This window comes from Tachysurus fulvidraco, chromosome 9 (genome assembly GCF_022655615.1).
Source record: "Tachysurus fulvidraco isolate hzauxx_2018 chromosome 9, HZAU_PFXX_2.0, whole genome shotgun sequence".
Classification (NCBI taxonomy): Eukaryota; Metazoa; Chordata; class Actinopteri; order Siluriformes; family Bagridae; genus Tachysurus; species Tachysurus fulvidraco.
The window spans coordinates 25,790,954-25,816,683 of record NC_062526.1 but is presented as its reverse complement, the minus strand read 5'-3'; the positions used below and the strand labels follow the sequence as shown (position 1 = coordinate 25,816,683).

Here is a 25,730-nt window from a genome sequence, read left to right as displayed (position 1 = left end):
TCAATATTCAATCAAGTACTAACCAGAGATCTGGTAAATTTGCAGATGGAAAGTCTGATGGTCCAATATGTTGATGACCTACTGATCTGTAGCCAAACAAAGGAACAGTGCTTGAAGGACTCAATAAAAGTGTTAAAAGCCCTCGCGTACAATGGGCACAAAGTCAGTAAAGAAAAACTGCAGTTCTGCCGGAAAAAGGTAGAATATTTGGGAAGGGTTCTAGAAGGAACATCAAGAAAAATATTGCCGGCTCATGTGCAGGCAATACGCGACGCACCACGACCTCAAACCGTACGACAGATGCTGTCATTCCTGGGCATGGCAGGATTTAGTAGACCGTGGATATGTGACTTTGCCTTGAAAGTCCAGCCACTAAGAGACATAATAAAAACAGCAGATCAGACTAAGCCTAATGCACAGCTGACATGGACACCAGAAGCATCGGCGGCATTTGAAATGTTGAAATGCACACTAGCATCAGCCCCAGCGCTGGCTAGTCCAGATTACAGTAAGCCATTTTATTTATATGTGTCGGAGCGACGAGGGTTCGCATCCGCAGTATTGATGCAGCAACAGCAGGGCATGGGAAAACAACCTATAGCATATTTCAGCACTGCCCTAGACAATGTCGAGAAGGGTATGCCGCCTTGCTACCGTGCCATATCAGCAGCTGCATTCGCATATCAAAAGGCTTCTACAATTACCATGGGTCACCCAGTGACCCTATACACGTCACACGCACTACATGCGTTACTGACAAGTCAAGCCTTTGTAATAACGAATGCAAGGCGCACAGGATATGACGTAATACTGTCAGCACCAGAATTGACAATAGAAAGGTGTAACACAGTAAACCCAGCTGAAAGGATGGTACTGCCCGCAGACGGGACACCACATAACTGTGCAGAGGAGTCGGAGAAGTTTCTAAAAGCTCGCCCAGATTTAGAATCACAACCGCTCCTAGGAGCACAACAAATCTTTTTTGTGGACGGATCATGTTACCGCACAAATGATGGTAATAAGGCAGGATACGCAGTAGTAGAGTATGATCTGGTTGAAAATGTGCACCGGACAGTCAGTGAGGTGACTGTCCCTCAACCATGTTCAGCACAATTGGCAGAAATAAAAGCTCTAACAGCAGCTTGTAGGCTAGGAGCAGGAAGAACATGCACGATATACACAGATTCTGCTTATGCATATGGGGTATGTCATGTCTTTGGGCCAATATGGGCGCAACGCGGCTTCCAGAGAGCAGATGGCTCAACCATTACTCATGGGCCAGCCATATCAGACTTGTTGGCAGCCATACAGTTACCTAAGAAACTAGCTATAGTAAAGTGCAGAGCCCACAAGACAGATGGTACAACCATAACAAAAGGAAACACAGCTGCAGATGAAGCAGCTAAAAAGGCTGCAGTAGGCGATAGGTGTCTAATGGCGGTCCTACATGGGGAAGAGCCAGAGGGACGTCCACAAGTAATGACGATCGAGGACATAAAGGACGCCCAGGACACAGCTAGCCCTGAGGAGATAGGACAGTGGGAAAGACGAGGTGCTTTCAAAGATAAAGACACAGGAGTATGGAGAGGAGGAGAAGGATTGTGGGTAGCACCCACGGCGCTGCTACCTATGCTCATCAAGGAAGCACACGGGATAGATCACTGTAACAGGAGGGTGATAATAGACACTATCAGGAAGAATTGGTGGTCACCGTACTTGGCCTGTATGGTAGATAAGGCTTTGAGAATATGTGAGTTGTGCGCGACAAGAAATGTCAGGAAGCATTTTACAGCTCCCATAGGTCATATCCCGGAACCAAGAGGCCCATTTAGACACTTAATGATGGACTTTGTGGATATGGCCGAAAAGGCGGAAGGGAAACAGTATATCCTCGTGGTGATTGATGTATTCAGTAGATGGGTTGAGGCAGTGGCCTGCGCCAGAAATGACGCCAAGACAGTGGCTAAGTTCCTGTGTAGGGAGGTAATCCCTAGGTTCGGTATCCCAGATTTACTAAGCTCAGACAATGGACCTCACTTTGTAAACAAAGTGATCAAGTCCCTGGCACAGGCGTTGTGCATCAAACAAAAGTTGGGATGTGTGTACCATCCCAGCTCCCAAGGCAAAGTAGAAAGAGCGAACGGTACACTGAAAGAGAAAATCGCCAAAATATGCCATAGTACAAACTTAAATTGGGTCCAAGCGTTGCCACTAGCTCTGATGAAAATGCGCTCACAGACAAACCGTATCACACACTTGACACCTCATGAGATGCTCACAGGCCGGCCAATGCCTGTGGCGTATACGCGAGGACCCTACAAGGGCCCATCGCTGGAGCAAATGGAAGGCGAAATGTCAAGTTATGTAAGGCACTTAACCCAAATACACAGACTCTTGTATCCTCAGGTGGGTGCGGCAACACACGGAGCACCAGCAAAAGAGCCACTGAACCAGGTAGAGCCAGGAGATTACGTGTACATCAGAGTGTTTAAAAGAAAACATTGGAAGGAACCGAGGAGAGAAGGACCGTTCAAAGTAGTGTTAGCTACTCCCACTGCAGTCAAGGTTGAAGGTAAGGAATATTGGTATCACCTCAATCATTGTTGTCGTGCAACAGCCCAAGCAGACACAGAGGAAGACGCCTCAACCTCAGACACAGAACAACAACCGCAGACTCAGCAATCATCGTCCGGGAAAAAGCCTGCAAAGAAACCCTCCAAGTCAAAAGGACAACAAACAATTGATCAAGAGCAACCATCGACGTCTAGGACTGGACAACAGATAACGGAACAGACGCCTACTTCAAGGTCAGGAAAAGATTGGCAGTCCTTATGGTCTCTTGAGGGGCAACCCCTCTCCGACGACGACGATGAGCATGACCCTTATGGTCCTACGCCAGTGACAGGTCCAGCTGCAGGGACACGCGCCAGAATCAGGGCACGCACACAACAGGAAACCACAGACGGCTCATCATCAGAAGACACAGCGAGTCCACCTGCAAGTCCCGTGGATAACCTAGTCGACGTGCCCCCAAGAGTTTATACAGGCCCAGCGGGAAGCTCAGACACCTCAGTAGACGACGTACACACAGACCACTTACACGTGGCAAGCCCGGACGTACCCCCAGGACCATTTAGTACCATAAACCTTGACGAACTCCGGTCCACACTGAACTACTAGTGAGTGGACGGAGCCCCTACACACCATGGTGCAGATATCCCCGCCCCGAGGCGTCGACGCACCAAAAAGATCACCAGATAAAATTAATAGAACTAGTAGGAAAAACGAGGCTGAACTAACGACACAACTCTTCTACGCAGCATGCGCGATAGGACTGTGCCTTAATGTGGCAATAGCAGTAGGGTTCTTAGTGACATGTATTCAGGCTCACGATTTACCATTAGGGACCAATCACACCCGCAGTGATAAGATATTATATAACGGCTCTGAGATAGGGATTCGGCATAAACGGAATGCAGGTGTAGGTTCTGCCAGCATTGACGGACGATCTGTCTTTCAAGGGAAAGGGCCCAACCCAGTATTGACAGGAGTTAATGCAAGCATAGCCGAAATGGCCATGGTAGGGCACATGAGATGCGCGTTGGGGCTATTTGCTGAAGCTAGCATACAGAAACAAATACACAATGGTACGGTCTATTTTGTAATGTACTCCTTTGACTACACGGGCCCCTTCCCGGCATCGGTTCTTGACCCGATAGAGTGGGCCACTAATCAATCATCGACTGATTATACGCTGACCCTGGAAATTCGCCTTAAGCGAGCAGGGGAAGCAACAACAGACCCAATAACTAGCGTCATTGTCACTGGGCATCCTGCGACAGGCAAGGACGGAGCCTATTGCAAATACATCCATCCATTATGGTACTATAGCCTTTCTGCCCCAGCCATTTATCCCTCCTCGTCACAAAAAACTACTCGTCTTGAGTTATACAAAGCTCAAATCTATGTCCCGGCATGGAGTCCTGGTTTTCAGTTTCGTCAGGCTAGTATAGACTTTTGGGCCACATGTACCGGTAAAGGGACGAGTGGCCAGTGTGGTACCCGTAACTTCACCCTTAAGGAAGACTTTGAGGAGGTTAGGAAATTGGTGAAGACGACCAGCATCGCCCAGTATAACATGACAACGGATGATGCCGGAGGGAACCTATACCGCCAATGGCTGATCGATTCGGCCCGCGAGGTTGCTACTAACAGCACGTGTATTGTATGTCACGATAGATCGAAACAGCTCCCCTATATAATGCCTAGTAGGGGAGTGGAGGAGTGCGATAAACCCCCCTATAATGATACACATTTGTGCCCTGCACTCTGCCTGTTGGGATCAGCAGCCAGAACTCATGGGCCGAAATGGATGGGCAACATCAGCAGATCCTGCACACACCAACCAGTTGCCTCGCCGGTCCCAACGGACATGAAAGTTAGGGTGCGACCTAATCAAAGGTTTCCTCTGTGCATTCGTTCAAAGGGAGCAGTATGGGTGGGTTTCCTTCCTAAGAAAGCCTGCGAAGACACACTAGATGCTCATCATCCGATAGTAAATGTGCTCCCACCGTGTAAAACCTCAGAGTACGGTTGCGAGGAGGCCATCCCGGGATTAATGATAGTCCCCAGTCTTAGATTTGGCACACTGCCACTGGCTGATATTTTTTGGTACTGTGGGGATGGCACAGCACTCCAAACGCTCCCCAGGATGTGGCACGGCCTGTGTGCCCCCGTTATCCTAGAGGGGGGCTTAACGGTGCTGGCGTTAAATGACTCGCTCTTAGAAAATCTTCTGACACAAACTCCCACTCACACCTCACGGGCTAGGCGGGATCTGTCGAAATATGTGGAGTACACCAACTCTTCTGTGCTCCCCGCTTGGTCAGACGATCCCCATATATATATAGACTGGAAAGGAGAGCCGGTGGGCGTCCCGGAAGAACACAGGGCGCTCTCAGACAGCTCCTCAACCCTGTGGGCTGTCCTGTTACCGCATGTACAAACACGTAGGAACATGAGGTGGATAAATTATGTGTGGTACAATCAGCAGCGCTTCATTAACCACACAATTGCCGCTTTGGGGCTCATCTCGGAACAATTGCATGCCACAACACTGATGACCGTAGAAAACCGATTTGCCATAGACCAGATGCGAGGGCCAGAACAGGGCGTATGTGACATGATTGGTTCAGAATGCTGCACCGTCGTCCCCCTGCACACAGGTCCCCTGGGGCCTTTGTCTACGCTACTCACCCGTATGAAAGCGAACCGGGATCAGATGGTCCGGAACTCAGGTGCACCGGATCCTGCCTGGTACAAATGGTTGCTTTCAGGAGATTGGATGGCGGGACTGATGCGAATCGGCATGATAATTCTTACAGTACTGTTGGTTATAACCATTTTCGCTTGTTGTGGGTTACCCTTGCTACGAGCTTTAATTGATAAAACAATTCACTCTCTCTTTGGCCAGTACATGCAACTGCACGTCATAGAGGCAGACGCAGACCTAGACCTTTTCCCGTTGTTGGATGAATACAACAACGAGGATTGACTGCCCAAGCACGAACCCGCACTATAGTACTCTAATACTCTATGTCTACTGTCCCTGTCTGTCCATGTCTTCTATGTCCCTGTATATAGAATAATGGAGTGTCTCCCGTTCCGGCGTCCTCCACGCCGGCCAGCTCGCCGCCTCTACTCGTGTGCCCACCTTGACTCAGATTCGGATGGTGTGGCCTACCGCTTCTACAACACATATAATGTCCCCCACTTCGCTTGTTGTTTCTCGTGCCGACGCCTGGCTCTGGAAATAGACCTGTCTGCGTATCGCTGGTGGCTGTATCTCAGACTTGATAGAGAGCCAGAACGGACCTGGAGGTCATACCCGCCCCTGGTCTCGCACGACCAGTGGCACACTCTTCAAGAGGACGCGCGCCCCATTCCCCTGATTCTCTCACACGCCAACATCATGCTCGAAGAAGGGTCGTGGATATCGTGGCACCAACCAGATGAGGATTACTGGCTTACGGACAGACTGGTCCTGCGTGTTCACTCTTATGAACTTCGACGATGTATTTCGGTCGCATCACTGTACGGACCAAAAACGAGACATGCGTACCTCATATCACGCAATATACAGCAAAGCACGGTTCGGCAGTATTATACCCTACTCTTCTGTGGATATCCCCTTTGGACCACCCATACCGGTGGAGCTAGGGAAGACCTTGCACGCCTTCCGCCGCAGCCTGCCTGGCTCCATCCTGTCCTGCGGAAAAACAGTGACTCGGAGGTGGTGGCCATCCTTCCAAAGACCTATTATGCTCAGACTTTTTCGGACGTTTGGTACTCGCTGCGGAATAAGCATTCCATAAAGGCCCCCTTGCCTCGGTGGATGTATGCATCACACCATAACCACTACTGGTGGTGGCCGTAGCCGGACACGCACAGTCTTCTGTGATACAATCATGACTATAATGTACATATGTTTCAGCGAAGAGTTACGGGGGGCCCTTGCTCCTGTCTTGTTTGTGTTGTCTGTGTATGTGCGTCTTTCTGTGAGTGTTGTGTGCAGGGACATGCTGCCTGTGCCTCCCAGACGGACCCCGATCCGACCACCCTGGACCTGTGGGCATCTGGAACCCACCCCGCGGGGCATCGCCTGCCGAGTCGACAGCACCGCACCCTATGACTGTTGTCTCACATGCTATCAGCTGAACGTGGATATAGATCTGTCTGACTACCAGTGGGAGGGTTTCGACCTGGGCGAGGCGCCGCGACGCACATGGTTGACATACCCTCCACCGCCAACTCCTGATACCTGGTACACCCTGCTGGAGGATTCACGCCCCGTGCCACTCATCCTTGACAATGCTGATTTGTGTCTTCCCGAGGGATTATGGATCCACAAGTATCACAAACAGGAATATACCCTTGACAAAGGCTTGCTACTACAAGTACACAACTATGAAATACGCCGTTCCTTCTGTGTAGCCGCAACCTATAAACATAAGCGCAGGCACGCTTACATTTTCTCCCCCCATATACTGCAGACTACCACACGCCAGTATTGCACTTTGTTCTTTTGTGGATACCGGCTCTGGACGTCCCACACTGTGGCAGTGCGGGAGGGGTTTCCGCCCATGATTGGAACGCCTGACTTTATGTACTCATGGACCGGGCCCACGTCAAGGAGAGGGGGCTCCTCGGACGCGGTGAAGGACACGGGCAAGGATTGTTGTTGTGCCGATCGGTTTCGTGACATTTGGGCTGCCCTGCGCGAAGGCCGGCGCATAAGGGTCCCGCTACCACTATGGATTCGGTCAGTTCATCGGAACCACCGGTGGTGGTGGTAATGCGGACATAGACACACACTTACATAGACACACACACACACACACACACACACACACACACACGTGACACACACACACACACACACACACACACACACACACGTGACACACACACACACGCACACACACACGTGGGACATTTGTTAAATATGCATGTGCTATGATTACTGTAAATAACCCAAACGGTGTTCCTGGTGGTACCTGTTTCACTGTCGCGCCCTGGGCGGGCAGAGTGAGAATTTTCCCTCGCATTGGGCTTTCGAGGGTTTTTCGCTCACTCCTGGTTCACCCGTTTGATACTGGGTTGTGCGTTCCACGGGGGGTGGGGCGGGACTGTTGTTCTGCTTGTTGTGGGAGTGATGTTGTGGGGGATGTGGGGGAGTGATGCGTGATGCCTGTTTTGTCTGTTTTTTGGTTTTGGTTTTTTCAGTTGGTTTTGGTGATGTCCGTTTTTCTGTTTTTTTTCTGTTTTTCATTTTGTTTTTGGTTTTGCTTATTTTTCTTTTCCGTTTGGTCTTTGCTTTAATATTTCGGTTTGGCTAGCACTAGTATTTGATTTTGCAGCACAGGTTTTGTTGAGACTTTACAGTCTCAAAGGGGGGAGTGATGTTGTGAAAAATCGATTGATATACTAGAGACGCCCCAAGGAAGCATAATCAAGGCTTATTATGGTTGGTATCATAAGATATATGGGCATAAGAGCCCAGTTGTCATAATAAGGTAAATGTAAATGTTATAATAAACAAATGAACCACTCAGAAACTATAGAAAGGAGAGAAGGAGTTTATTACAGATAAAATTAGTAAAAGTAATGAGATCCAGAGCTATCAGGCCTGGGAGAGGTAGGAGTGTAGTCTGGGGACCCAGGCCTAGGAGAAGGGGAGAAAGGAACAAAGCCTGGGGAACCAGGCTCAGAGTAAGAGGGAGAGGAAGCTGGACTGGACGAAAGGGAGTGAATGTAGCCAAAAGGAGGAGATGTGAGACGAGAAGGAGAGGTAGGAGCCGCCAAAGGGCGAATATAGGCAACAGGGAGAGAGGATGTACGAGGAGGAGAGGCAGGAGTTGTCAGCCTAGGGCAACAGGGTTCAGCATGAGGACAACCATCAGTTTGTGTCCTTTGGTCCACCAGGATGGGAGGCAGAGAGGTTTGAGTGGAAGAAGTATGTGTCAGAGGTGTCTGTACAATGTGAGACAGCAAGAGAGGCTGCTCAGGAAGTGGGGAGGAATATAGATGTTCCAGGAAGGAGCAGAACTCCTGAGTAAGATGACGCAGCTGATAGCGGCGATAGCTGGTCATGACCTCAGCAGGAACAGGCCTCCTATAGGGAGTAGACCGAGAAATCCAGATGGTGTGACCAGGACGAATTGGCTGACCCTGAGGCTGAGAATCTAAGGGAAAAGGGAGTAGCCCAGATAAGAAATAGTGGAACTAAGGCTTAAAGAATGCAATGAGCAAGCCCAGTCTGAAGGTCAGACTGAGATCAGAGTGAAGTTCAGAAAAGTTTAACATAGCTTAAAAGAGCCAACATTATGGGCTCTAGTAATATACACAACAGCAACAGCAAAGCTTAGCAGCAATAGCAACACATTAAAATATAACCAAATAGAAGTAAGAGCTTATAATAGTTAAACATACAAATAATCATTTAAGACATATAGTCAATACACACTTTTAAATAACAAGAAACAGAAATGATAAGAACTTACTCATTATAGCTGACAAGAGGACTAATCCACGAGACGTCTGTCATGAAAGGTTGAGCGATAAATGTGATAAGAATAAGGAAGTAAAGCTCTCTTGAGCTCATTTTTTAATAACAATGACGAAAAAAGGCCGAAAACAATAGGAAACTACGGAAGAAGGAAAATCCATATTTGGGCACATGAGTAAGGGTCAGGTGATGATGCTGGAAAATAAGGGGAATTCAGAAAGGCAGGATATGAAGTCACTAAAGGGCGTATGAGGCAATTCGGGGAAATAAGGGGATTTCAGAAGAAACATGTAAATAACTAGGCGGAGCCCCAGAGAACAACTCGAAACATAATGGGAATTTGCTGACAAAGACAGAACTAAAGAAGGAGGTGCTTAGAAGCACCAGGGTATATATTGAGGGGACTTTTATGGGGAAGTACGCAGTTCTTTTCGTGGGGCAGTTCAGACGGTGGACCTATTTTTGAGTGCTGCAGCTTTTTCATTCTTTTGATACTTTGAGTTTTTGTTTTATATGTGAATGCTCTTTTTGGGTTTTCATTTGTTCCTTTTTGACTTAGTGATTTGATTTCTTGAGCTCAATGGAATGGATGGCTGATTGTCTACAATAAAGAAGTTTTTGCTCATTCTCATCCAGGTCTGAAGAGTTTTATCATTACTTCATCAATTCTGATTATAGAGTTACTAGAAATTCGTGGTTAAAGTAAATGACAACACAGTTATAGATATAAGTATAAATCACCCTTGTGATATGTCAGCTTGGAGGAGGTTTCTAAGTTCCGACATATTTAATGGCGCCCAACGTGGGGCTCGATAAAGGGACAGCGTGATCTGCATCCGGAACCAGGACCACTCTCTCGGAAAGGCTACAGAGGCCGGCCATAATATAAGGTAAGCAGACACCTGTTATACTCAAAAGTCTGTGTATAGTGTATCTGTGGCCTGACGAGGGAAGGGTGGCCCTGGTGAGGGAGTTAGACAGCTGCCCTCGAGCTCGAGAACCCCTAAGGGTGAGATAAGAGAGCTGGATGAGAAGTAGCAAAAAGGGAAATCCCCACAAGTGAATAAGGGGAGTTGGTGATCTTGACTGTGTGATGAGTCCTCATGGTTAAATATTGTCATTTAAAAGTCAGTTGAAAAGTGATTGTGAATAGGCCTGGATAAGAGAAGATCTTGAAATAAAATTCCTGCGGATACCGGCGGGGTGTGAGTGCTAATAAACTCACTCACCGTGGCTGCACGGGCAGGTGTGGAAACAGATAGTCCCTAGATACCGCTGTCGGGTAAGACAGGTCTGCTTGGTAGGGCTGGGGGGCCCCCGGTGAAAGTATACGGTGAATAGTATACGGTGAATAATATACGGTGAAGGATATATGTGAATGGAATTACTGTTGAGTATACGTGAAGTGTTACGTCAAATGACGGAGCTTTTGTTCAACGTGATAAAAATAGTAGCGAGATATTGTTAACCTTAGGAGTTGCATGGAGGCCGAATTACTTTTTGTGTTAGAGATAATTTTAATCACAGGAGTAGTGTGTGGACAAATTGACTGGGACTTAGGTGTTGGACTGTGGGCTATTAAATGCTTTATGGGACTTATGAACTAAGTTGAAGTGGGGTAAGTAACACAACACAACACACCAGATAAGACAAAACACATAAAAAGGCGAGGTGGCACGCTGAAGGACAGTAGTGGATGGGGGATATAGACTTAAGGTGTGACGAAGAATTAGGCTCAGATTCGGACGTTGAGGGAGAAACGGATCTAGAAATAGAAACTAGAGGAATAAGGACATTCTTCTGGGACGAGCGAACATATAGAGACAGGAACGGTGTAGAAAGGCACCAGTCTGACGAGCAGATAGCAGCTAAATTGTGGTCTTTAACAAGGTTAGATGGGCTGTGGACATTAGAAACTCTTTTCCCGCATGACAATTGGCGAGAAAGAATAAAAGCGATCTGGAGGCCTCGTTTGTTGAGCCTAGTATTGAAGACCCTAGTAGACGCCCCAGATAATCATCAGGCTGTAATACCGCTGAGTGAATTTTTAACAGAAGAAGTCGATGAGGACGATGAGCCATTGGTAGAACTATTTGAGGAAAGACCACGCCAGTTTAACTATTGCTCAGGATTGACGGCATTGGTGTCGGTGAAGAAGCGTCTGGTGCAGTGGGAGAGAGGGTTTGCGATATCTATTCTTATAGATAGAATAAATCCTCTTGAAAGTCGAACTAGAAAAGATCCCGTACAACCGCGATTGACAGTAAGAAAGATAATAGTCCAACTAAAGTGGTCAACAATAACCCCAAGACCACGTGACAGTACTGCAAGGGCAAGACAGGGGTGCATGATGGAGAAGGAAAAAGGCTTATTTACTCCAGCTGCAATTATAATAATAAAGCACAGAGATGCTGAAAAGGAAGTCAAAAAGTACATGAAAAAGTGGCAAGACCGGACAAAAGGAGAGCTGCAATGGCCAGAAGGAGGAACATTTGATGAAGGAAAGTGTAAAAAGATGAAAGAAAGAGTAGAGTGCTGGGGAGAGATTAAAAGAGAAAACAAGGAAAAAACAAGGAGAAAATGGGAGATAGTGGACTGGTTTGAGCAAGAGGGGAAAAAGGGAAGAGAGGAAAAATCGAGAGGGGAACTGGAGAAAGAACAAGAGAAAGAAAGAGTAGCAACAGAAGAGCAAGAAAAGGAGAAGGCAACAGCCCCACCATCAGGCGAATGTGCGGAGCAGCTGCAACCCCCGCCCTATAATGAACAATACAAGCCCAAATACCATGGCATATACCCTATGATACCATTAGAAGGCGATAGACAAGAGATAGAACTAGAGATAACTGGAGGACAAGTCAAAGGAATCATACGGCAAAGGTCAACAGGAGAAGAGGAGACTGAGGGAAAAGACAAAGGGGCATATGCTTGGTCCTCAGAGGATGGGGAAGAGGAAGGAAAAAGAGGGAAAAGAAGAGGGGAGCAACCCGAAAGCCCGGGGAACTCACCAACAGGTACAAGAGAGAGGTTCGATGGGGTACAAAGTGGTCAATTGAGCTGGGACAACGAGGCAGACAGATATACTGCACAATGGTTGAAGGACTATCCTCTCCGACCATGTCTACGGCAGCAAAGCAGCACGCCTGCCCCTAAAGGGGAGAAACCCCATACGGAAAGGCCGAGCGGTCCACACTGGTTAGGCGGAGAAAGGGAACGGGAAAGTATGCTGAAAGGACTAGAGAGGACGTATAACTCCCTACTGAACGTGGGAGGTGGCTCAGGGAGGACCCTCATGACAGACCAGGAGGGGCCGCAACGACACTCAGAGGAAGGACGGGAAGAGACGATCGGAAAGAGAGAGAAAAGACTACATAACTCGAAATCGCTCACCCCAATGGACATAGAAAGAAGTGGAAGAGCAGGATCAAGCACCACATCAGTGGACGGTGACGAAGCAAGGGCAGAGTCAGTGGATGGAGAACCCCAACTCAGTGTGGAAGGGATGAGAGTAAGACTGGAAGGAGAAGTACAGTTGACTCCGCTAGAAGCAGAGAGCTTATGGCCAGGCAGAAGGGCAGATGAAGCACTGAAGGAAGCCCTGGATCGGAGCCAAGTAGCGGAAGAAACTCTCCACAAGTTGGGGGACCAGACCTCCCAGATAGAAATGAGGGTGGAGGAGCTGAGGGAAGAATTGAAAGAGGAACATAAGCACATTAAACAGAGATTGCGGAATCAACAAGATGAGAGTGGGGAGGCAAGACTAGCCATGTGTAGAGGCGTGGAAGAAAGATTCAGGCAACAGGACGCGAAAATAGAGAAATTCATGAGGGTTAAGGGACAGGAAAGAACAGTCCCCTCCTCAGTGCTGCCACCCCTGAAAGAGAAGAGAGATGCGGCAAAGCGGAAGCAAATGGCTGAAAGACGACGCATGACCACACGGTCACAAACCAGGGACCGGCAAAGAGAGGAAGAAGAAAGTGATGATGACCTTATAAATCTCGAGGGAGAAGAAGAGGGCCAGGACGAACCCCAAATGCGGAGGACAATGGCAGGCATGACGAATGAGGTCCCAGAGACGGGAATGGCGAAACAATGTCCCTTGATAGTTAAAGGAAGAGAGGTGCATTATGTGCCATGGTCATTTATGGATATGACTGGACTAATAAAGAGATTGCCGAACGTATGTGAAGGAGCACAGAAATGGATTACAAAGTTTGAGGAACAAACGATGGGACAGACCCTGGCCGTGGGAGATATCAAGGCAATCTTATGTCAAACAGTGGGAAAGGCAAAGATGACAGAGATATTTGACCTTGCTGGGTTGAAGAAAGAAGCGGAGGACTCAAGAGCAGATAGACTTACTTTCAATCCGCTCAGGAATCTCCTGTGGGACCAGTTGAGAAATGCATATCCCACAAAAGCTGACCCAGGAAAAGTGGAGAAGTTGAAACTGGAGGAAGAAGAAGGAGTGGCCCAGTTCATACTAAAGCTCCAAGAATCCTGGAGAGAGGAAATGGGAGCTTCATGGGATGAGACACCAGCAAGTGAGACACTGTTCAAGCTCATGTTGAAAAGGGCACTACCAACTGAGGTTCAGGACCAGCTGGAGACAGTAGTAGGACTGAACACTATGCCATGGGCAACGTTCGAAGCAAACGTGATACATCATACAGAGCTATATAGAAGAAGGAAAAAGGAGACAAAGAAGGCTGCCGAAGACATCCTGGTGCAACTGCATAAAGCACAGCTAAGTGAACTGGCAAGGAATAAACAAGAGAACCAGGAGAAGAAGAAAAAAGACGACAGAGAATATGCCTCAAAACAGGCAGCGGTTATGGTGGCCCCAACTGCTGTACAGACGGCACCACCTCAGAATGGAGGAGCGCCACAAGTAATGATAACACAACCGCAGCCGCAGTCTCCGACTATGATGCAATATCCAATGGGATACCCAATGAACTATCCCATGAACCCCCAATTCGCTCCTCAACAACGTGGCTGGGGACCAGCCAGAGGCCGAGGAAGAGGAGGCCCAGGGAGACAACCTCCACAAAGATCTGCCTGGGGAACAGGAGGACAAGGAGGAAACTGCTGGCATTGTAATAACCAAGGTCATCTGAAAAGAGACTGTCCCTACTTGCAGTATGGGGCACCAGGAGGAACCATGGGGAACCAAGGAAGACAACAGATGCCGGCACAAATGCCTGCACCCATATTCCAGCAAGGAACTGGACAGCCCGGAATGCAGCAAGGGCCTGCAGCAACACAACAGGGGGCTGGAAACTGGACAGGCCAATGGATGGGCCCAGGAGTTCAGGGACAGGCCCCAACTCCACCTGGAGGGAACCCGATGGGTCCTGCTCCAGGGGGAATGTGAAGAGGCCTAGAGAAGCCAGAGGGGGAGCTGGTGCAGTGTACCACCTCATTGCACCCTGCGCAAGAACCAACAATTATGGTGGGAATTGGAAGTGAAGTACAGGCCCCATTCCTGATTGACACAGGAGCAACATTTACAAGCATTGGAAAAGAAGGCTCGAAGCTTCCCCTCACACGTAGAGCAATAAAGACAGTGGGCTTCTAAGGAAAAACTCAGACTCTACAATTTACAGAACCACAATGGATCACCGTAGAAGGAATAGTGGTCCAAGCTCCCTTACTGTACTCTCCTGATACTCCAGCTAACCTTCTTGGACGAGATGTGCTCTGCAAATTAGGAGCCAAAATACACTGTGGGCCAGCAGGGGTGTGGATAACACTCCCAGACGTGCTAGCCCAACAATACCTAGTAGTAAGCCAAGAAGAAGAAATAGCAGAATTAGACAAGGTATATTGGCTGGAAATCAAAGACAAAGATGAATCAAAGATATGGCAAGAATACTCTGACTGGAAGCCATGGCTGAATCACATTCGCCCAGACTGCTGTGAAGCTAGAGGGCCATGGCATTGTACCCTAAAATATGATGAAGGGGGGACAGACGAAGAATATGGATCACTATGGGAGGAACGACTAGAAGGAGGAAAATTTGTCATTAGTACAAACAACATAATAGTTGGCCAACAAGGAGTAGCGGCGTGCGTTATACTCCCAGAACAGATCCAAGGATGGTATCAAGTTGAGAATGCAGTCTCCCACATCTCCTTGATGATCGGGCGAGGTTTTGAATCCAAAGATTTAGGGCCTATGATGAAGGAGGCAGGAAGGGTGACACAATGGAACACAACTAGAAACCCTAGGATGTATGTGTCAGAAGACAGAAAATTTCTGAAAATAGACTATGAGGGGATGGAACAAGTAGTAGCCACTACCATGCTAGTAAGTCAGCAAACAAAGATACAAGTGAGAGTAGGAGTAGAGGCACAAATGCCACAAATGGCAGATGAGGAAGAGCTGACAGAGAAGGAAGTAGAAAACGCACTAAGTAGAGTTCCGGAACAATTGTGGACTAAACATTCAACTGATGTAGGATTAGTCAAATCAGCAGGGCTAGCAAAAATACAGGTTAGACCCAACGCTCCATTACCATATCAAAGGCAATACCAATTGTCCAAACAAGCAGAAGAAGGAATAGGACCAACTATCAAAGGACTAGTGGAAGCAGGAGTTCTGATCCCCACAAGAAGTCAATGCAACACTCCAATTTTTCCGGTCAGGAAGCCCAACTCAGACAAATGGAGACTGGTCCACGATTTGAGACCAGTCAATCAGATAGTGGTAGCTGAGACCCCAGTGGTCCCAGATCCACACACCTTGTTATCAAACATTCCAGAAGGAACAAGGTGGTACACGGTAATTGATTTATGCTCTGCTTTTTTCAGTGTCCCTCTGCACCCTGACTCTCAGCACTTGTTTGCGTTCACATACAGGGGCCAACAATACACATACACGAGGTTGCCCCAAGGATACTGTGAGAGTCCATCAATATTCAATCAAGTACTAACCAGAGATCTGGTAAATTTGCAGATGGAAAGTCTGATGGTCCAATATGTTGATGACCTACTGATCTGTAGCCAAACAAAGGAACAGTGCTTGAAGGACTCAATAAAAGTGTTAAAAGCCCTCGCGAACAATGGGCACAAAGTCAGTAAAGAAAAACTGCAGTTCTGCCGGAAAAAGGTAGAATATTTGGGAAGGGTTCTAGAAGGAACATCAAGAAAAATATTGCCGGCTCATGTGCAGGCAATACGCGACGCACCACGACCTCAAACCGTACGACAGATGCTGTCATTCCTGGGCATGGCAGGATTTAGTAGACCGTGGATATGTGACTTTGCCTTGAAAGTCCAGCCACTAAGAGACATAATAAAAACAGCAGATCAGACTAAGCCTAATGCACAGCTGACATGGACACCAGAAGCATCGGCGGCATTTGAAATGTTGAAATGCACACTAGCATCAGCCCCAGCGCTGGCTAGTCCAGATTACAGTAAGCCATTTTATTTATATGTGTCGGAGCGACGAGGGTTCGCATCCGCAGTATTGATGCAGCAACAGCAGGGCATGGGAAAACAACCTATAGCATATTTCAGCACTGCCCTAGACAATGTCGAGAAGGGTATGCCGCCTTGCTACCGTGCCATATCAGCAGCTGCATTCGCATATCAAAAGGCTTCTACAATTACCATGGGTCACCCAGTGACCCTATACACGTCACACGCACTACATGCGTTACTGACAAGTCAAGCCTTTGTAATAACGAATGCAAGGCGCACAGGATATGACGTAATACTGTCAGCACCAGAATTGACAATAGAAAGGTGTAACACAGTAAACCCAGCTGAAAGGATGGTACTGCCCGCAGACGGGACACCACATAACTGTACAGAGGAGTCGGAGAAGTTTCTAAAAGCTCGCCCAGATTTAGAATCACAACCGCTCCTAGGAGCACAACAAATCTTGTTTGTGGACGGATCATGTTACCGCACAAATGATGGTAATAAGGCAGGATACGCAGTAGTAGAGTATGATCTGGTTGAAAATGTGCACCGGACAGTTAGTGAGGTGACTGTCCCTCAGCCATGCTCAGCACAATTGGCCGAAATAAAGGCGCTAACAGCGGCTTGTAGGTTAGGAGCAGGAAGAACATGCACGATATACACAGATTCTGCTTATGCATATGGGGTATGTCATGTCTTTGGGCCAATATGGGCGCAACGCGGCTTCCAGAGAGCAGATGGCTCAACCATCACTCATGGGCCAGCCATATCAGACTTGTTGGCAGCCATACAGTTACCTAAGAAGTTAGCTATAGTAAAGTGCAGAGCCCACAAGACAGATGGTACAACCATAACAAAAGGAAACACTGCTGCAGACGAAGCAGCTAAAAAGGCAGCAGTAGGCGATAGGTGTCTAATGGCGGTCCTACATGGGGAAGAGCCAGAGGGACGTCCACAAGTAATGACGATTGAGGACATAAAGGACGCTCAGGACACAGCTAGCCCTGAGGAGATAGGACAGTGGGAAAGACGAGGTGCTTTTAAAGATAAAGACACAGGAGTATGGAGAGGAGGAGAAGGATTGTGGGTAGCACCCACGGCGCTGTTACCTATGCTCATCAAGGAAGCACACGGGATAGATCACTGTAACAGGAGGGTAATAATAGACACTATCAGGAAGAACTGGTGGTCACCGTACTTGGCCTGTATGGTAGATAAGGCTTTGAGAATATGTGAGTTGTGTGCGACAAGAAATGTCAGAAAGCATTTTACAGCTCCCATAGGTCATATCCCAGAACCAAGAGGCCCGTTTAGACACTTAATGATGGACTTTGTGGATATGGCCGAAAAGGCGGAAGGGAAACAGTATATCCTCGTGGTGATTGATGTATTTAGTAGATGGGTTGAGGCAGTGGCCTGCGCCAGAAATGACGCCAAGACAGTGGCTAAGTTCCTGTGTAGGGAGGTAATCCCTAGGTTCGGTATCCCAGATTTACTAAGCTCAGACAATGGACCTCACTTTGTAAACAAAGTGATCAAGTCCCTGGCACAGGCGTTGTGCATCAAACAAAAGTTGGGATGTGTGTACCATCCCAGCTCCCAAGGCAAAGTAGAAAGAGCGAACGGTACACTGAAAGAGAAAATCGCCAAAATATGCCATAGTACAAACTTAAACTGGGTCCAAGCGTTGCCACTAGCTCTGATGAAAATGCGCTCACAGACAAACCGTATCACACACTTGACACCTCATGAGATGCTCACAGGCAGGCCAATGCCTGTGGCGTATACGCGAGGACCCTACAAGGGCCCATCGCTGGAGCAAATGGAAGGCGAAATGTCAAGTTATGTAAGGCACTTAACCCAAATACACAGACTCTTGTATCCTCAGGTGGGTGCGGCAACACACGGAGCACCAGCAAAAGAGCCACTGAACCAGGTAGAGCCAGGAGATTACGTGTACATCAGGGTGTTTAAAAGAAAACATTGGAAGGAACCGAGGAGAGAAGGACCGTTCAAAGTAGTGTTAGCTACCCCCACTGCAGTCAAGGTTGAAGGTAAGGAATATTGGTATCACCTCAATCATTGTTGTCGTGCAACAGCCCAAGCAGACACAGAGGAAGATGCCTCAACCTCAGACACAGAACAACAACCGCAGACGCAGCAATCATCGTCCGGGAAAAAGCCTGCAAAGAAACCCTCCAAGTCAAAAGGACAACAACCAATTGATCAAGAGCAACCATCGACGTCTAGGACTGGACAACAGTTAGCGGAACAGACGCCTGCTTCAAGGACAGGAAAGGATTGGCAGTCCTTATGGTCTCTTGAGGGGCAACCCCTCTCTGACGACGACGATGAGCATGACCCTTATGGTCCTACGCCAGTGACAGGTCCAGCTGCAGGGACACGCGCCAGAATCAGGGCACGCACACAACAGGAAACCACAGACGGCTCATCATCAGAAGACACAGCGAGTCCACCTGCAGGTCCCGTGGATAACCTAGTCGACGTGCCCCCAAGAGTTTATACAGGCCCAGCGGGAAGCTCAGACACCTCAGTAGACGGCGTACGCACAGACCACTTACACGTGGCAAGCCCGGACGTACCCCCAGGGCCATTTAGTACCATAAACCTAGACGAACTCCGGTCCACGCTGAACTACTAGTGAGTGGACGGAGCCCCTACACACCATGGTGCAGATATTCCCGCCCCGAGGCATCGACGCACCAAAGAAAGCACCAGATAAATTTAAGAGAACTGGTAGGAAAACCGAGGCTAAACTAACGACACAACTCTTCTACGCAGCATGCGCGATAGGACTGTGCCTTAATGTGGCAATAGCAGTAGGGTTCTTAGTGACATGTATTCAGGCTCCCCATTTACCATTGGGGACCAATCACACCCGTAGTGATAAGATATTATATAACGACTCAGAGACAGGGATTCGGCATAAAAGGGATGCAGGTGTGGGTTCTGCCAGCATTGACGGACGATCTGTCTTTCAAGGGAAAGGGCCCAACCCAGTACTGCCAGGAGTTAATGCAAGCGTAGCCGAAATGGCCATGGTAGGGCACATGAGATGCGCGTTGGGGCTGTTTGCTGAAGCTAGCATTCAGAAACGAATACAAAATGGTACGGTCTATTTTGTAATGTACTCCTTTGACTACACAGGCCCCTTCCCGGCGTCGGTTCTTGACCCGATAGAGTGGGCCACTAATCAATCATCGACTGATTATACGCTGACCCTGGAAATTCGCCTTAAGCGAGCAGGGGAAGCAACAACAGACCCAATAACTAGCGTCATTGTCACTGGGCACCCTGCGCAAGGCAAGGACGGAGCCTATTGCAAATACATCCATCCATTATGGTACTACAGCCTTTCTGCCCCAGCCATTTATCCCTCCTCGTCGCAAAAAACTACTCGTCTTGAGTTCTACAAAGCTCAAATCTATGTCCCGGCATGGAGTCCTGGTTTTCAGTTTCGGCAGGCTAGCATAGACTTTTGGGCCACATGTACCGGTAAAGGGACGAGTGGCCAGTGTGGTACCCGTAACTTCACCCTTAAGGAAGACTTTGAGGAAGTTAGGAAATTGGTGAAGACGACCGGCATCGCCCAGTATAACATGACAACGGATGATGCCGGCGGGAACCTATACCGCCAATGGCTGATCGATTCGGCTCGTGAGGTTGCCACTAACAGCACTTGTATTGTATGTCACGATAGATCGAAACAGCTCCCCTATATAATGCCTATTAGGGGAGTGGAGGAGTGCGATAAACCCCCCTATAATGATACACATTTGTGCCCTGCACTCTGCCTGTTGGGATCAGCAGCCAGAACTCATGGGCCGAAATGGATGGGCAATATCAGCCGATCCTGCACACACCAACCAGTGGCCTCGCCGGTCCCAACGGACATGAAAGTTAGGGTGCGACCTAACCAAAGGTTTCCTCTGTGCGTTCGTTCGAAGGGAGCAGTATGGGTAGGTTTCCTTCCTAAGAAAGCCTGCGAAGACACGCTAGATGCTCATCATCCGATAGTAAATGTGCTCCCACCGTGTAAAACCTCAGAGTACGGTTGCGAGGAGGCCATCCCGGGATTAATGATAGTCCCCAGTCTTAGATTTGGCACACTGCCACTAGCTGATATTTTTTGGTACTGTGGGGATGGCACAGCACTCCAAACGCTCCCCCGGATGTGGCACGGCCTGTGTGCCCCCGTTATCCTAGAGGGGGGCCTAACAGTGCTGGCGTTGAATGACTCGCTCTTAGAAAATCTTCTGACTCAAACTCCCACTCACACCTCACGGGCTAGGCGGGATCTGTCGAAATATGTGGAGTACACCAACTCTTCTGTGCTCCCCGCTTGGTCAGACGATCCCCATATATACATAGACTGGAAAGGAGAGCCGGTGGGCGTCCCGGAAGAACACAGGGCGCTTTCGGACAGCTCCTCAACCCTGTGGGCTGTCCTGTTACCGCATGTACAAACACGTAGGAACATGAGGTGGATAAATTATGTGTGGTACAATCAGCAGCGCTTCATTAACCACACAATTGCCGCTTTGGGACTCATCTCAGAACAATTGCACGCCACAACACTGATGACTGTAGAAAACCGATTTGCTATAGACCAGATGCGAGGGCCAGAACAGGGCGTATGTGACATGATTGGTTCAGAATGCTGCACTGTTGTCCCCCTGCACACAGGTCCCTTGGGGCCTTTGTCTACACTGCTTACCCGTATGAAAGCGAACCGGGATCAGATGGTCCGGAACTCAGGCGCCCCGGATCCTGCCTGGTACAAGTGGTTGCTTTCAGGAGATTGGATGGCGGGACTGATGCGAATCGGCATGATAATTCTTACAGTACTGTTGGTTATAACCTTTCTCGCTTGTTGTGGGTTACCCTTGCTACGAGCTTTAATTGATAAAACAGTTCACTCTCTCTTTGGCCAGTACATGCAACTGCACGTCATAGAGGCAGATGCAGACCTAGACCTTTTCCCGTTGTTGGATGAACACAGCAACGAGGATTGACCGCCCAAGCACGAACCCGCACTGTAGTACTCTAATACTCTATGTCTACTGTCCCTGTCTGTCCATGTCTTCTATGTCCCTGTATACAGAATAATGGAGTGTCTCCCGTTCCGGCGTCCTCTGCGCCGGCCAGCTCGCCGCCACTACTCGTGTGCCCACCTCGACTCAGATTTGGATGGTGTGGCCTACCGCTTCTACAACACATATAATGTCCCTCACTTCGCTTGTTGTTTCTCGTGCCGACGCCTGGCTCTGGAAATAGACCTGTCTGCGTATCGCTGGTGGCTGTATCTCAGACTTGATAGAGAGCCACAACGGACCTGGAGGTCATACCCGCCCCTGGTCTCGCACGACCAGTGGCACACTCTTCAAGAGGACGCGCGCCCCATTCCCCTGATTCTCTCACACGCCAACATCATGCTCGAAGAAGGGTCGTGGATATCGTGGCACCAACCAGATGAGGATTACTGGCTTACGGACAGACTGGTCCTGCGTGTTCACTCTTATGAACTTCGACGATGTATTTCGGTCGCATCACTGTACGGACCAAAAACGAGACATGCGTACCTCATATCACGCAATATACAGCAAAGCACGGTTCGGCAGTATTATACCCTACTCTTCTGTGGATATCCCCTTTGGACCACCCATACCGGTGGAGCTAGGGAAGACCTTGCACGCCTTCCGCCGCAGCCTGCCTGGCTCCATCCTGTCCTGCGGAAAAACAGTGACTCGGAGGTGGTGGCCATCCTTCCAAAGACCTATTATGCTCAGACTTTTTCGGACGTTTGGTACTCGCTGCGGAATAAGCATTCCATAAAGGCCCCCTTGCCTCGGTGGATGTATGCATCACACCATAACCACTACTGGTGGTGGCCGTAGTCGGACGCGCATAGTCTTCTGTGATACAATCATGACTATAATGTACATATGTTTCAGCGAAGAGTTACGGGGGGCCCTTGCTCCTGTCTTGTTTGTGTTGTCTGTGTATGTGCGTCTTTCTGTGAGTGTTGTGTGCAGGGACATGCTGCCTGTGCCTCCCAGACGGACCCCGATCCGACCTCCCTGGACCTGTGGGCATCTGGAACCCACCCCGCGGGGCATCGCCTGCCGAGTCGACAGCCCCGCACCCTATGACTGCTGTCTCACATGCTATCAGCTGAACGTGGATATCGATCTGTCTGACTACCAGTGGGAGGGGTTCGACCTGGGCGATGCGCCGCGACGCACATGGTTGACATACCCTCCACCGCCAACTCCTGACACCTGGTACACCCTGCTGGAGGATTCACGCCCCGTGCCACTCATCCTTGACAACGCTGATTTGTGTCTTCCCGAGGGATTATGGATCCACAAGTATCACAAACAGGAATATACCCTTGACAAAGGCTTGCTACTACAAGTACATAGCTATGAACTACGCCGTTCCTTCTGCGTTGCCGCAACCTACAAGCATAAGCGCAGGCACGCTTACATTTTCTCCCCCCATATACTGCAGACTACCACACGCCAGTACTGCACTTTGTTCTTTTGTGGATACCGGGAGAAGAAGAGGGCCACTGTGGCAGTGCGGGAGGGGTTTCCGCCCATGATTGGAACGCCGGACTTTATGTACTCATGGACCGGGCCCACGTCAAGGAGAGGGGGCTCCTCGGACGCGGTGACAGACACGGGCAAGGATTGTTGTTGTGCCGAACGGTTTCGTGACATTTGGGCTGCCCTGCGCGAAGGCCGGCGCATAAGGGTCCCGCTACCACTATGGATTCGGTCAGTTCATCGGAACCACCGGTGGTGGTGGTAATGCGGACATAGACACACACTTACATCCACACACACACACACACACACACGCACACACACACGTGGGACATTTGTTAAATATGCATGTGCTATGAGTACTGTAAATAACCCAAACGGTGTTCCTGGTGGTACCTGTTTCACTGTTGCGCCCTGGGCGGGCAGAGTGAGAATTTTCCCTCGCATTGGGCTTTCGAGGGTTTTTCGCTCACTCCTGGTTCACCCGTTTGATACTGGGTTGTGCGTTCCAGGGGGGTGGGGCGGGACTGTTGTTCTGTTTGTTGTGGGAGTGATGTTGTGGGGGATGTGGGGGAGTGATGCTTGTTTTGTCTGTTTTTCAGTTGGTTTTGGTGATGTCCGTTTTTCTGTTTTTTCTGTTTTTCATTTTGTTTTTGGTTTTGCTTATTTTTCTTTTCCGTTTGGTTTTTGCTTTAATATTCGGTTTGGCTGGCACTAGTATTTGATTTTGCAGCACAGGTTTTGTTGAGACTTTACAGTCTCAAAGGGGGGAGTGATGTTGTGAAAAATCGATTGATATACTAGAGACGCCCCAAGGAAGCATAATCAAGGCTTATTATGGTTGGTATCATAAGATATATGGGCATAAGAGCCCAGTTGTCATAATAAGGTAAATGTAAATGATATAATAAATAAATGAACCACTCAGAAACTATAGGAAGGAGAGAAGGAGTTTATTACAGATACAATTAGTAAAAATAATGAGACCCAGAGCTATCAGGCCTGGGAGAGGTAGGAGTGTAGTCTGGGGACCCAGGTCTAGGAGAAGGGGAGAAAGGAACAAAGCCTGGGGAACCAGGCTCAGAGGAAGAGGGAGAGGAGGCTGGACTGGACGAAAGGGAGTGTATGTAGCCAAAAGGAGGAGATGTAAGACGAGAAGGAGAGGTAGGAGCCGCCAAAGGGCGGATGTAGGCAACAGGGGGAGAGGATGTGCGAGGAGGAGAGGCAGGCGTTGTCAGCCTAGGGCAACAGGGTTCAGCATGAGGACAACCATCAGTTTGTGTCCTTTGGTCCACCAGGATGGGAGGCAGAGAGGTTTGAGTGGAAGAAGCATGTGTCAGAGGTGTCTGTACAATGTGAGACAGCAAGAGAGGCTGCTCAGGAAGTGGGGAGGAATATAGATGTTCCAGGAAAGAGCAGAACTCCTGAGTAAGATGACGCAGCTGATAACGGCGATAGCTGGTCATGACCTCAGCAGGAACAGGCCTCCTATAGGGAGTAGACCGCGAAATCCAGATGGTGTGACCAGGACGAATTGGCTGACCCTGAGGCTGAGAATCTAAGGGAAAAAGGGAGTAGCCCAGATAAGAAATAGTGGAACTAAGGCTTAAAGAATGCAATGAGCAAGCCCAGTCTGAAGGTCAGACTGAGATCAGAGTAAAGGTCAGAAAAGCTTAACATTGTTTAAAAGAGCCAACATTATGGGCTCTAGTAATATACACAGCAGCAACAGCAAAGCTTAGCAGCAATAGCACATTAAAATATAACCAAATAGAAGTAAGAGCTTATAATAGTTAAACATACAAATAATCATTCAAGACATATAGTCAATACACACTTTTAAATACCAAGAAACAGAAAAGGTAAGAACTTACTCATTGTAGCTGACAAGAGGACTAATCCACGAGACGTCTGTCATGAAAGGTTGAGCGATAAATGTGATAAGAATAAGGAAGTAAAGCTCTCTTGAGCTCATTTTTTAATAACAATGACGAAAAAGGCCGAAAATAATAGGAAACTACGGAAGAAGGAAAATCCATATTTGGGCACATGAGTAAGGGTCAGGTGATGATGCTGGAAAATAAGGGGAATTCAGAAAGGCAGGATATGAAGTTACTAAAGGGCGTATGAGGCAATTCGGGGAAATAAGGGGATTTCAGAAGAAACATGTAAATAACTAGGCGGAGCCCCAGAGAACAAATAACATAATGGGAATTTGCTGACGAAGACAGAACTAAAAGAAGGAGGCGCTTAGAAGCGCCAGGGTATATATTAAGGGGACTTTTATGGGGAAGTACGCAGTTCTTTTCGTGGGGCAGTTCAGACGGTGAACCTATTTTTGAGTGCTGCAGCTTTTTCATTCTTTTGATACTTTGAGTTTTTGTTTTACATGTGAATGCTCTTTTTGGGTTTTCATTTGTTCCTTTTTGACTTAGTGATTTGATTTCTTGAGCTCAATGGAATGGATGGCTGATTGTCTACAATAAAGAAGTTTTTGCTCATTCTCATCCAGGTCTGAAGAGTTTTATCATTACTTCATCAATTCTGATTATAGAGTTACTAGAAATTCGTGGTTAAAGTAAATGACAACACAGTTATAGATATAAGTATAAATCACCCTTGTGATATGTCAGCTTGGAGGAGGTTTCTAAGTTCCGACA

General features: G+C 48.3%; 3 protein-coding genes across 3 annotated transcripts in view; 1 reads left to right on the top strand and 2 right to left on the bottom strand.

Moving 5' to 3' along the window:
- LOC113649525 (obscurin-like) overlaps positions 1-25,730 on the top strand; it is a 293,303-nt gene that overhangs the window by 239,571 nt on the left and 28,002 nt on the right. The gene's annotated exons all lie outside the window — the stretch shown is intronic.
- Positions 7,818-10,078, bottom strand: LOC125145440 (leucine-rich repeat extensin-like protein 5). The gene is made up of 2 exons (XM_047818211.1): positions 9,063-10,078; positions 7,818-8,744 (listed from the first exon to the last, which is right to left on the bottom strand). The coding sequence occupies exons 1-2, from the start codon at positions 9,064-9,066 to the stop codon at positions 8,155-8,157; spliced, it is 594 nt and encodes a 197-aa protein (XP_047674167.1). The 5' UTR covers positions 9,067-10,078; the 3' UTR covers positions 7,818-8,154.
- LOC125145441 (lysine-rich arabinogalactan protein 19-like) lies at positions 23,677-24,981 on the bottom strand. The gene is made up of 2 exons (XM_047818212.1): positions 24,945-24,981; positions 23,677-24,628 (listed from the first exon to the last, which is right to left on the bottom strand). Exons 1-2 carry the CDS (start codon positions 24,946-24,948, stop codon positions 24,039-24,041), a joined length of 594 nt encoding a protein of 197 aa, XP_047674168.1. The 5' UTR covers positions 24,949-24,981; the 3' UTR covers positions 23,677-24,038.